General features: G+C 37.3%; 1 protein-coding gene across 3 annotated transcripts; it reads right to left on the reverse strand.

Moving 5' to 3' along the window:
* Positions 1–4,728: 4,728 nt before the first annotated feature.
* On the reverse strand, positions 4,729–13,085 carry eloal (elongin A, like). 3 transcript variants are annotated; one of them, XM_058796626.1, is made up of 11 exons: positions 12,992–13,085; positions 11,033–11,089; positions 10,823–10,935; positions 9,996–10,680; positions 9,542–9,644; positions 9,273–9,434; positions 9,084–9,181; positions 8,767–8,947; positions 6,386–6,509; positions 5,433–5,599; positions 4,729–5,069 (listed from the first exon to the last, which is right to left on the reverse strand). In XM_058796626.1, exons 1-11 carry the CDS (start codon positions 13,013–13,015, stop codon positions 5,008–5,010), a joined length of 1,776 nt encoding a protein of 591 aa, XP_058652609.1. In that variant the 5' UTR covers positions 13,016–13,085; the 3' UTR covers positions 4,729–5,007. The 3 variants fall into 3 exon arrangements, with proteins under 3 accessions (XP_058652609.1, XP_058652607.1, XP_058652606.1); XM_058796624.1 differs by lacking the exon at positions 12,992–13,085 and adding an exon at positions 12,639–12,777 and having other exon boundaries at positions 5,433–5,536; XM_058796623.1 differs by lacking the exon at positions 12,992–13,085 and adding an exon at positions 12,639–12,777.
* Between the last annotated feature and the right edge of the window lie 407 nt (positions 13,086–13,492).

Genomic DNA, 13,492 nt, shown 5'->3' on the forward strand with positions numbered 1-13,492 from the left:
CTCTCTCTCTCTCTCTCTCTCTCTCTCTCTCTCCCTCCCTCTCTCTCTCCCTCTCCCTCTCTCTCTCTCTCTCTCTCCCTCTCTCTCTCTCTCTCTCTCTCTCTCTCTCTCCCTCCCTGCGCGTAAACAATAACACACTGAACCACATAAACTACACTTCCCCTAACACACCTTGTTGCCCTTGAGTAGTTATGTGACATTCAACAAGTTTATTCTGTTTCATATCTGTCATCCATCGTATCTATCTGTCTATCTATCACAAAATCTGACAATCCATATTATCCAGCATGATTTGTGTGCAAGGAAGGAAATCTTCAGAATGTCATAATATTTAGGATGACCAGTCACACATCTGTTTATTTGATTATCAACCAGATTTTATTTTAATATTTCTTATTCAATTACATCATAGCTTTTATTTGTTTTACATTTTTCAAAATGCGTCTTTTTTATTTTCAGGTTTATATGAGAGCCTGGGGGGAAATAAATAAATATAACCAAGTTTAAATGAAAAAGACAAAACCGCCAGATTTAGAAGTTGCAGTGCAACAGGTTGTATTGTTTGCTCTTGTTTTCGTATTTTGACATGTGGTCATGTTTTTTAACAACAGAAAATGTATTACATATTTTATTAGATATTTATCATTATTATTAATAATAATAGTAATAATTATCACAATAGTTTGAAACTATGTAATCATAAACATGCATGACCTCTAATAAAACAAAATTAAACAGCGATAGATGAAATGGATTCCTACAGGAAAAACTTGTTGGCTGTACCACTCTCTTTAAGATTTATTTTTTTATGTTATCGAGACAATGATTCAACAAGGTTGTACTTCACATGTGAAGTCATTACATACGTGGGTTAAATTGAGACCTGAGGCTTGTAACATTATTGATACCATAAATTAAAACAGCATACACACAATATAGAATATCACAAATTAATTTTGTTCCCTAAGAGGATAGTAACTTATAAACTGCTAAGAGTAAAGAAAAAAATATCCACAACCTTGCTTTAATTTCTTTAGTAAATAGATTGAGAGTAAATATAACTAGTGAGTCTAGTACGAACAAAGCTGAGTTAGAATGACAGCTGACAGCTCAAAACCTGCTGCTATGTTTGCAACACAAATCCTACACAATTAGGTCACCGTCAATTGAATTTTGTGTTTCCATAAATTGTGGTGTAAAAGACGATATTGCACACAGGTCAGCGTTTAAGTATTTTTTCAGTGACACACTATGAGTGAATCGACACAGCATGCTTGTGCAGAAAGATTGGAGAGACACTTTTCAGGGTACATTTATTTTTGGAAGACACTTTCATAAAACTTCAAGCATTGACTATTAAAAAGAAAACAAAAGCTTGTCTGCTGAGGAAAAATCAATCATACAGTTGACTGAACGCACTTAGCCCTGACAACATGCACCCACAGGCTTTTCAGCACAGTTATGAACCACAAAACAATTAGTAAAATGGCAAAAGTGTAAAAGAAAACATTTGCCTTCAAGTATCCCATGCAGCAAGGGATTATTGTTTTTACCCAACAGCCATTCTAAAACTATATGTGACCCTGGACGACAAAACCATCTTAAGTGTAAATTTTTCGAAATTGAGATTTATACATCATCTGAAAGTTGAATAAATAATCTTTCCATTGATGTATGGTTTGTTAGGATCAGACAACATTTGGCTGAGATACAACTATTTGAAAATCTGGAATCTGAGGGTGCAAAAAAATCTAAATATTGAGAAAATCGCCTTTAAATTTGTCCAAATTAATTCTTAGCAATGCATATTACTAATCAGAAACTACGTTTTGATGTATTTACAGTAGTAAATGTACAAAATATCTTCATGGAATTTGATCTTTACTTACTATACTAATGATTTTTGGCATAAAAGAAAAATCTATCATTTTGACCCATACAGTGTATTTTTGGCTATTGCTACAAATATACCCCAGCGACTTAAGACTGGTTTTGTGCTCCAGGGTCACATTTTTAAGTTTGAAAACTTCCCCATGCATATCATCCATTCCTCAATCTAATTGAGGCATTATTTCCGATCTAGCAATGGATACAATTGAAATCAATATTAACAAGTAACACTTCCGGAGGCAATACACACAGCCAGTAATAACATCACTGCAAAGATCTGTCATTCAAACAATATCAGCTGAGCAAAACACCTGATCCCTCCGCGCTGTGACCCAATCATTTCCTGGATTTATTAGGTTTGTAAGGTACATCCTACATTTTCTGCCTGTAGCTTATATACACAATATTTTATTGCACGCGTACATTTACTTGGGTATTAAACATTTCCCTCAAAGAGAAAGTGTGAGGGCTTGTGTGTTTGCTGCAAACAAAAGGTTCTTAATTAGCATATGGTTTCATGAAGAAAAGCCATTATACTCTGTGCGGGGAGATGGAGGGACATACACATACACACACACACACACACACACACACACACACACACACACACACACACACACACACACACACACAGGGTACGGAAAGTATTCATACCCCCTTAAATTTTTTCACTCTTTGTTATATTGCAGCCATTTGCTAAAATCATTTAAGTTCTTCTTTTTTTTTCCCCTCAATGTACACACAGCACCCCATATTGACAGAAAAACAGAATTGTTGACATTTTTGCAGATTTATTAAAAAAGAAAAACTGAAATATGACATGGTCCTAAGTATTCAGACCCTTTGCTGTGACGCTCATATATTTAACTCAGGTGCTGTCCATTTCTTCTGATCATCCTTGAGATGGTTCTACACCTTCATTTGAGTCCAGCTGTGTTTGATTATACTGATTGGACTTGATTAGGAAAGCCACACACCTGTCTATATAAGACCTTACAGCTCACAGTGCATGTCAGAGCAAATGAGAATCATGAGGTCAAAGGAACTGCCTGAAGAGCTCAGAGACAGAATTGTGGCAAGGCACAGATCTGGCCAAGGTTACAAAAAAATTTCTGCTGCACTTAAGGTTCCTAAGAGCACAGTGGCCTCCATAATCCTTAAATGGAAGACGTTTGGGACGACCAGAACCCTTCCTAGAGCTGGCCGTCCGGCCAAACTGAGCTATCGGGGGAGAAGAGCCTTGGTGAGAGAGGTAAAGAAGAACCCAAAGATCACTGTGGCTGAGCTCCAGAGATGCAGTCGGGAGATGGGAGAAAGTTGTAGAAAGTCAACCATCACTGCAGCCCTCCACCAGACGGGGCTTTATGGCAGAGTGGCCCGACGGAAGCCTCTCCTCAGTGCAAGACACATGAAAGCCCGCATGGAGTTTGCTAAAAAAAACCTGAAGGACTCCAAGATGGTGAGAAATAAGATTCTCTGGTCTGATGAGACCAAGATAGAACTTTTTGGCCTTAATTCTAAGCGGTATGTGTGGAGAAAACCAGGCACTGCTCATCTGTCCAATACAGTCCCAACAGTGAAGCATGGTGGTGGCAGCATCATGCTGTGGGGGTGTGCGGCCAAGTATAGGGATATCCTGGACGAAAACCTTCTCCAGAGTGCTCAGGACCTCAGACTGGGCCGAAGGTTTACCTTCCAACAAGACAATGACCCTAAGCACACAGCTAAAATAACGAAGGAGTGGCTTCACAACAACTCCGTGACTGTTCTTGAATGGCCCAGCCAGAGCCCTGACTTAAACCCAACTGAGCATCTCTGGAGAGACCTAAAAATGGCTGTCCACCAACGTTTACCATCCAACCTGACAGAACCGGAGAAGATCTGCAAGGAGGAATGGCAGAGGATCCCCAAATCCAGGTGTGAAAAACTTGTTGCATCTTTCCCAAAAAGACTCATGGCTGTATTAGATCAAAAGGGTGCTTCTACTAAATACTGAGCAAAGGGTCTGAATACTTAGGACCATGTGATATTTCAGTTTTTCTTTTTCAATAAATCTGCAAAAATGTCAACAATTCTGTGTTTCTGTCAATATGGGGTGATGTGTGTACAATGATGAAAAAATGATTTTAGCAAATGGCTGCAATATAACAGTGAAAAAATTAAGGGGGTCTGAATACTTTCCGTACCCACTGTATATAATGCTTTTTTGGATCATTAAAATGTTCTGTACAACAAAATGGGTCTTCAATAGCATCACTGCAAAACCCCTTGTTAAAATTAAACCTTAATTTCCTCAGGTGCTTAGATGCCCGTAAAAAAGGAGCCATTGTTTCTTTGATTTTTAAACCAATGTTGTTAAATTAACTACCCAGTTAATTTAAGACATCTGTTTTGCCAGTGTGACTCTTGAACCTTAACCTTAATTTTCTAAACAAAACTGTTGTCCAAACGGTGCCTCAACTGCTTTTGCTTCAGGACCCAGATTTTAAACAAAACTGGGACCAAAATTATAATTTAAAGTAAAAAAAAAAAAAACTAATTAGTATAAGCCAATTGACAGATCAATTTGCACTAAAACAAGCGTTTCTGCTTCTAAGATGATATGCTTAGTTTTCTATTCTAACTCCTGTATGCATAATAAGGCTAGTACTTTTTTATTATTTGCAAATAACATATCTGCAACTATCCAAACAGATGATCCACCATTTAAGAACGAATCACAGGTCTAGGACAACTGAATTTAAAGGGCCTCCCACATCCACTAGATGGAGACAAACACGCTTGGGTTTGATCGCACACCCTACAGGCAAGCACCACAGCAGACAACAGATTTTGTGGTTATTTATAGTTTTAATTTCAGAATTCAAACTGTGTCTGTCATGATTGAAAATAATAATAATAATAATAATAATACAAAGAGACAGCTTGATTTCAAAGTGCAATTATTGTTCATACAAATAAGTACAAAGTTGATCATATTTCATCAATACTGTAAGCATATTGTGGAATTACAAATTGCATTGGGGGAAAAAAAAAGAAAAAAAAAAAAAGACTCCAAACTGTTTAGACAATAAGGGTGGGTGAGGAATGATATACTTTCAGTATTATCTGCTACATTCATCTGCGACTAAGCTGTTTTTTAAAGGCCTTTAGGGACTTTGCCATCATGGGCGCCACTCCTGTGAACATACAAGACAAACACCACATTAAAATGAGCAAAATCACCCAGCAAAACAATGAGAGCACCCGCTCCTGTATAAACGATGTAATCAAATGATTTAAAATAAATTAATTAATTAAAATAAGAACTATTCTAGAAGTGTAGAAATAAAGCTGTAAATGAAAGCTGATATCACATTAACAGTTACAGCGGTTATGTGTGATACAGGTCTCACACTCAAATCTGCAAGCCTGATAAACTACCAGATGCCAATTTTGTGCTATTACAATTACAAATATTATAAATTATTGGAATATGGATTGACTCCTGCCGAATAAAGTGTGGTCTTTAGAGGCACAGTTGAATACATGTGTAAACTCACTTTTAATCTTTCGGGGGTCTTGGGCTTGGCCAGAGTTGTTAGTGGAGGGTTTTGAAGGCTCACTGAAGCCGGATCTTCCCCGATTCTCACTGGGTTTCACACTACTGTGGAGTGGAGTGGCAGATTTTCTTTGAATGATATTCATCCGCACAGTGACTAGCATGACACTAATGGAAGGGGAAACTCTCTAAAAATGCAGGTTTCAAAGAACTATGTTCACATGAAAGAATTTTCCACATTGATATTTCACAAGTGTTTTACTATGAATTACGTGCTGCATTGTGTGTTGTTTTAGGGTTAAAATGAAGTTTCCGTAAACTTAAAAAAAAAAAAGTTTTTCCACTCAAAAATGACAATTTTCGGAAAATGTGAGAAAATGAGTTTGTTTCTTCATCAAAAAAAAAATTTGAAGAGATTTCTTCAAAAAAAAGAAAAAAAAAAAAAGTCTTGATGGATTTGTTTCTTACAAACACACAGCTTTTGTCTTCTCCAGATGTTAACTGATGTACTGGAGTGGTGTGGATTACTTGTGGATTATTGTGATGTTTTTATCAGCTGTTTGGACTCTCATTCTGACGGCACCCATTCACTACAGAGCATCCATTGGTGAAAAATATTGATGAATGCTACATTTCTCCAAATCTGTTCTGATGAGGAAACAAACTCATCTACATCTCGAATGAACCAAGTAAATTTTCATTTTTGGGTGAACTACTACTATAAAAAAAAAAAATAAATAAATAAAAATAAATATATAATAATAATAATAATATAAGTCCCAGCAGAAAATGACCAGTTCCTTTAGCATTCGTCTACTGATTGTTTTCCTCGCACTGCATGATGATATTTACACAGTTGTTTTATTAATTCTATAACGGTGATGTACGCACAGCTGGCTCTTTCACCAAAAGGGCTGATTGTGGCCCTTCCAGCCTAATCTGGTCTGAACTGACCTGGCTCTGTCTGTTGGGTGAGGTAGTGTCACGGGGCCGGCCGTGCCGTGAATCTCCTGTTGGATTCTCACATTTCTAGGTGGCTTAGCAGCTGAGTGAATAAACGCCATTTTCACCTGCCTGCCTAAAACAGAAAAACAAAAGCACAAAACAGTAAGTGCGACATTAGGCATCAACAGACTTTCAAAGCAAAGTTAAAGCAGGTGGTGGGAGAAAAAACACTGACATTCTGGATTTGGATGGCAATAAAATCATAGACTAGCCTTGTAAATGTTGAAATTTTCTTAAGTCCGCATGAGAAACAACTACCATCCGAATAGGGCTATGTACACATTATTTGGGGTAATGTGTATTTCCAGAAACATTTTTATATCCACTAAACATCTTGAGGAGAAACGGAATTGCTGTATTTTTGAGTCACTGCTTTCTCGAATCTACTTGGACTGGATTAAGGTTTAAATGTTCCATTGAATTTAGAATCAGAAAGAAGAGAATCAGAATCAGAAAGAGCTTTATTACCAATTGTGCTTACAGCCACACACAAGGAATTTGTCTTGGTGACAAAAGCTTTCGGTGTACAGACAGGGTGACAAGACACATAAAATAAAAACAAGTGATTAAAAATAAATATGTAAGTCAATTCACAATAGACAAAAATACAATATATTGTGTACAGATGTGCTAAATACAAATTATGCAAGGGGATGTGTATAGATGTAAGATATATTAAAACAATAGCATATGTATAATAAATATAGATAATTGGTAGGTAGATGAGGGAAGAAACTTTTCCGATTTCTGGCTGTTTTGGTGCTCAGTGCTCTAGATGATGCTGTATACAGTTGTATTCCAAATATTTCTTCTTTCTAGATTTCAAAATCTTCCTTCTGGTAACTAAGCAACTAAAACACGTTTGTGAACAACCAAAAACTAACCTCATCATTTTCAATGAGAAATACTTCATTAAAATGCAAGTCCATCCATTACAGTAATCTACAGTAAGAGCAAAGAGACACTTTGAGCGCTTTTTCCATTCAGTTGGCCAGCAAGTTCATATTAGATATACAGGGAAAAAATAAAAATAAAACCAGAAAATTTAAAAAGGGAGACAATTTTTACATTTTGCCCAAAAATTACATTATGCATCTTTTAATGGTGAACATAAGTAGAATTGAGATCACTTGCAAGACACCTGCTGTGATCCCATCTACGCTAAAAATCATTTAGAAGATTAAACAGAGAAATCAAATGAGGCAAAAAAAAAAAAAAGAGCCTTAATGAAGATGAAAATGAAAATTTAAAGGCATTAGAATTCAACCGTATCCATCTACTGCCATTAACCCCAAAGTCATAGTTGCACTCAATCTATTCATAGTCAGAGCAGACAGATGGTTAGAGCCATATTACCACAGAAGCCAACTGCATTTATGAGCCTTCAAGCTCAGCTCACCAACAAACAACTGCTCCCGCTCTGGAGAAACACTCAAAGAGGAGGCTTACAGATTACACTCACAAATCATCTCCCAGAAGTCAGTCAACGTCTGTCTAAAGTACTGGCTTAGACAGTAGAATTAAACATCAGCTGACAATCTACACTACGAGGAAGCAACTTTGAGGCTGGAACCAGAATCAGCTGTACTACAAGCCAGCACTGGGCAACATGACATTATTGTAGAACAGTAGATATTTTAATATCATTTATACCGTCCTGCTTTGGGACATCAAAGGAACAGTTCGCCCAAAATGAAAATTTGCTGTCCCTCAGGACATCCAAGATGTAGATGAATTTGTATCTTCATCAGAACAGATTTGGAAAAATGTATAATTTATCATTACATCATCAGTGGATCCTCTGAAGTGAATGGGTGCCGTCAGAAACGTCAGCATGCAAACAGCTCATAAAAACATCATCATAATAATCCACAAGTAATCCACACCACATCAGTCCATCAGTTAACATCTTATGAAGTGAAAAGATGCATGTTTTTAACCTCAAACCATTGCTTCCAGCTAAAATATGAGTCCTCTATCCATAATAGAGGGTGACATAGGATGGACATTTTCACTGGATGAAGAATTATTAAGGATTATGGACTGGTATTTGGCATCTTTTCACTTCACAAGACATTAATTGATGGACTAGAATGGTGTGGATTACTGTGATGTTTTTAATCAGCTGTTTGGACTCTCATTCTGACGGCACCCATTCACTGCAGAGCATCCATTGGTGAGCGCGTGATGTAATGCTACATTCCTCCAAATCTGTTCCCTAGAAGGAACATAAGTACATTTTCAGCAACTTTTAATTTTTGGGAGAACGATTCCCATAACATGTGCAAGGAAGAAACACGGAGTAATGAGAAACTGCAGAGCACACTCACCTTTTGGCTTCCCGGAGTGAGCGGAGACGATGCTCTTTGTGAGTTGCTTCAGTTTTCTCTCCCTCTCCTTGGACATGCGGAGGTACATCTCTCTCCAGGATTCGTACTCCTCCAGCTGGGCGTTTCTGAAGTCTTTCTGGCAGTGTCTCTCCCACAGGTGGTCCGTCACCCCAATGTACACCTGTGTCAGAAATACAAAACGTTGTTATTAAAAAAGCCGTGTGCAAAGGCATGACTGGTTGAGTAAATTTGTGTCTATATATGGCACACACGGTTTCCAGCATTTTCACTATGAAAGACAACAGTTAGCTTCTTACTGGATTACACTCCTCAATCCGGAGCAGCTGTTCAGGCGTGCAGCGCTCTAGTACTGGCTCCAAGATCTCAAATGGCACACCTCCAATTTCATAGAGAGCTGCAAAACGGCCAAAGTCTTCAAAACCAAGCTCACCTGACTTCACGCAATTATAATATCAAGAGCAAGATCACAATGTCAAGTCACGTACAGTCGATGTTGTTCTGCAGCGCTCGAATGCATTGCTGGTACAGCGTCATCATGGTGGGCAGGTACGCCATCTTACTACCAGAGTACACTTGCATCTTATTCTTCAGCCTTTGTCCAGTGAAGCCCGGGGCCTCTTCACAAACATCAATGACCTTTCTATCCACTTGGAAAATAAATGGATAGCTGAGAGAATTTCTATTGTGGGAATGTCAAGCTTTTGGCATTTGAGAACATGTGAAAAAACCCAGCAGGTGCAAAGCTTTGACCCACCTTTCTTTTCACTGAAGTACTGATACTGAGAAACATCCTCGCATTCGGGAAAACTGGTTGGCAAAGGAATGTTTAGCAAGTCCATCACTGACTGCTCAGGAAGCTGGAGTTAAAAAAAAATAAGGAAAAAATAAAAATCAATGGAAATCGACTGGACCATAAAGCTCCAAAATCTCAAATCAAAAATAACATCATTAGCTGCATGTGTCAGGTTTGATATCAATAACATTAAACATCATTTAACCTCTGTGTTTGGGAAACTGATCCAATGTGACTCGACCTGAAAGCTACAGCAGAGCGTGAGATTTTCTGGACTAAAGAACATCATATGTTTTGAACTACATTTCCACTGTGGCAGAACTATTTTTTAGTTATTTTTATTTTTTTGAAAGGATTGGAGAAAAACAACTACAAGCAACTATGCAGTTTTTTTTTTTTTTTTTTTTTGTAGTACCGTTATCATTGGGTCTTCTGTTACTGCTTTGCTTGTCTTCACAAGAGACACACCAGAGTTCTCTTTGTGGGCAGTTTTAAGTCTCTTCGGGTTCTTAGCAACACTGAAGGATTTCTTGCGTTTGGGAGGCTCAAGGTCATAGCTCAGGTAGGCCTCGAAGGACATGGAAGGCGTTTCACAGCCATCCTCCGCCGGTTTGTCAGTCTCCATTGCTACTACTTTGTCTGTGGCCTTCTCCATCTTTTTTTTCTTGCATGCATCTCCACTCTTCTCTTTTTGCTTTTGCGTTGCTTCAGGTCTTTTCAAAGATTTTTCATGCTTCGTATTCTCCTGTTTTTTTGTTTTGCCAGAAACCTTGTCAGTCTTTTTGCTTTCATGGTTTGTGTGCTCACCACTTGTCTTTTCCTTGCCATGTCTCCACGAGTCCTGATTTACACTTGAATCTTTTTTTGGCTCACCCTTTTTTTCACCATTCAAGCAGATTTTGGATTTACTGGACTTGATTTTGCATTTAATGTCAACATTCTGTGAGTTCTTTTCAGTACTGGTATTCTCAACTTTTGGCTTCTTCCTAGAATTGGTAGTCTCTGAAAGCTGGCTGTTTTCATGTTTACTCCTTTCTTGAACGTCTTTATTAAGCTGTTCGTTTTGGGTTGGGCAGTCATCAGGCTTTCCCCCACTCGAACTGCAAGAAAGAACAAAAAAAATTAAATAAATAAACAATAATAATAATAATAATAATTCACATGAAAAACATAAAACCTCAAATGCAAATAAACACTTTTTTTTTTTTCAATTACAGATTTTGTATCAGGACCAAATGATACCTTATAGAGTCTTTTGGAACAAGCGTTTTCCATCGATTAACCAATATTTTTGCCACCTTTCCTGCCTCATCATGCTTTCGAAAGGAGTTGACGACTTTTCCAATTCCTGTTTCCTACAAACAAAATATGAATATACTGAAAGCTCGAGAGAAAAATATTTCACTAAAAATCAGTGAAAATTATTTTTCAAAAATAAAATTAAGCTCTTACAGCAAGAATTTCAAGTGTAATGTCCAATACTTCAAGTTTCTTCAAGATTTTCAGTAGCTGAAACAGAACAGGTTAAATGAAACAATCGAAGCCAAAGCAATAATTGACTTATTATCAGGTTTTGGGAAAACTCTGAGCTCTGTTTCAATTCATGTGAATTTATACTCCAACAAGCTGCTGAACTAGCACTATACAATAAAAGGAGCACTTTACTGAATTCAATACTCAGAACAATCAAAGCAATCATCCAAACATTAATTAACGTTAGTGCGGTTGCAGATGTTTCAATAAACTAGGAAAGAACATTACATGTTAGAAGTTTTGTTTAAGATCTTGCAAACCTTCTTCCCATTGATTGTAAACTCAGAAAATTAGAGCACTCTGGGAAATTAAGTGTTATTCCACCACGGTCCAGAAAATAAGTTCAAGACATGTATATGAAATTTCTGTAGACTGCATTTCAAACACTAATTAATACAATCTAACGTTACTGATAGTATCCATATGTTGTGGATATCACATACAGAACAGAATTATAAATCAGTGCATCCACATGGCTGTTTAAAAATGTGAATTTGCTGAGCGAGCGCTCTGGTCACGCTCTATGTATAGGGAAACCTCAGCTAAGGTACTATAAATGGGCAATGAAATAACAGCCACCCACTGGTTGTAAAATACAAGGTACTGCGCATGTGCACTAGAGGGGCTTCTGCACTGTGCAGTCACAGCAAACAAAATACTACATTAACAAGGCACTACAAAAGTCTCCAACACGCTGAATGTTACATTTAAGCAAAATAAGTACTGCCACCTTGACCCTTCATGACCTAAATTGATAGACATAAGAGACAACTGCAGTGTTATTTTTAGAAAGGCCCCCTCTCAAGTGCCTACCCCCCCCATCACCCCCATCACCCCCCACCTTCCTGTCAACAGCTGCTGACATACTACATTTTCTATTCACAGTTCACCATTTTTTTCCCCCATGTGCAAAGAGTATGTATGCATGCATTTATAAATAAATAAAATGTCATACCATTAATATCATACCTTTCATTTAAATCAAACTTTAGGTTTAAGTAGGGCAGACCAGGGGTATTGTCACACTTGTATTGCTGATCTTATAGGTTATTTAATGGCTTTTCAGTGAAAATTAAACAGTTAAACAATTACATCCAAAAAAGTAAACAAAATAAAGTTATAATTAAAAAAAAAAAAATAAAAAAAAAAATCAAGAAACAGCAAACATAAAAAAGGTGACATAAGATAAATCTGATTACACAGTTCAACCTTTCAGTTTATTTAGACGACTATTGTTTTAATGCATCCCAACTGCGTTCGCCTCCAACCCAAATTATTTAAAACATGCTGATATTAGAAGTTTTGTCTTGATGACAGAATTCACAAAAAGTCTTATTTTAAGAAGTTGCTTGCTAGAAAAACCGTTCGTGCAGCTGGACGTTTGACTTAAAAGTTTAATGTTATTGCGTTAATCCTTGTGTTGTCTTGCCCTCGCGGCTTTATCTTTTAGCCCGTTTACATTATTTGTGTAAAACGCCACGAAACCTTTTTGTTGACGACTGCACAGCGACAGACAGCATCCTACCGTGTGTCCTTCACAGGATTCTCTCAGCTGATGTTTTAATTGCAAAACCTTTTTCACATCAGCTGCGGCCATGTCAGCTCCTCGCATGCGCCTTACCTGCGCTTATTAAAGTCTCGCCATATTTTTTCGTCACCTTTATATGGGCGGAGACGATATGGTGTTTTACCTTGTTGAAAAGGCTAGAGTCCCCTCAGAATCAGTGCACACGAGCTATTGGACAAATACAGACGCACCGCAGGGCGTATGTCTCCCAAACACTCCACAAACGCGAACAATCACACTTTTGAACACTTACTGAATGTAGCAGTAATCAAATCTGCAGCACACTAAAAAAGACAAAACGCATAACCTACTGAATTTAATTGTTTGGTGTGCATGTGTAGCCTACACAACCGCCGGATGCTCGTCAGATGATGGAAGTTGAGTAGAGTCAGAGATCTGTCATGGCTACCCAGTTGAAAATGTTATCACGTAATTTAAACTTGAAATTGAGTTTTTGTAAATGAAAACTCCATAGTGCTTGCAGTTCTTCAAAATAAATCTGCACTACTTTATGTAGCCTTTGCTACTTTAATAATTAGTCCTTCCCATTATTAAAAATATTAATTTAGAAATATAGTTAACATACATGGAACCTTTCCAAAAACGCTCGTATTTTTAAAAATGTTCTTAAGGAGAAAAAAAAAAACAATAAAAAAAGTTTAAAAACTAAACATTTATTTTTAAGAGCGTGGAGACGCCTGCGTTCGGTTCCATTCAGTTGCGCTTTCTGTATAAGCCCAAAGTCTTTGTTTGTTTGTTTGTTTTTTGTTTGTTTTTTACTCAATAAGTTATGTTTTTCCTTCTCGTAAAAG

The sequence above is a fragment of the Onychostoma macrolepis genome, chromosome 13 (genome assembly GCF_012432095.1).
Source record: "Onychostoma macrolepis isolate SWU-2019 chromosome 13, ASM1243209v1, whole genome shotgun sequence".
Lineage (NCBI taxonomy): Eukaryota > Metazoa > Chordata > Actinopteri > Cypriniformes > Cyprinidae > Onychostoma > Onychostoma macrolepis.

Excerpts from the sequence above, each read along its gene's own strand:
- eloal (XM_058796623.1), bottom strand. The coding sequence starts at position 12,725 with ATGCGAGGAGCTGACATGGCCGCAGCTGATGTGAAAAAGGTTTTGCAA. Across the intron at positions 11,090-12,638 it reads AATCCTGTGAAGGACACACG|CTACTGAAAATCTTGAAGAA; the intron begins GTAGGATGCTGT and ends GTTCTGTTTCAG. Across the intron at positions 9,435-9,541 it reads GTACTTCAGTGAAAAGAAAG|TGGATAGAAAGGTCATTGAT; the intron begins GTGGGTCAAAGC and ends TTATTTTCCAAG.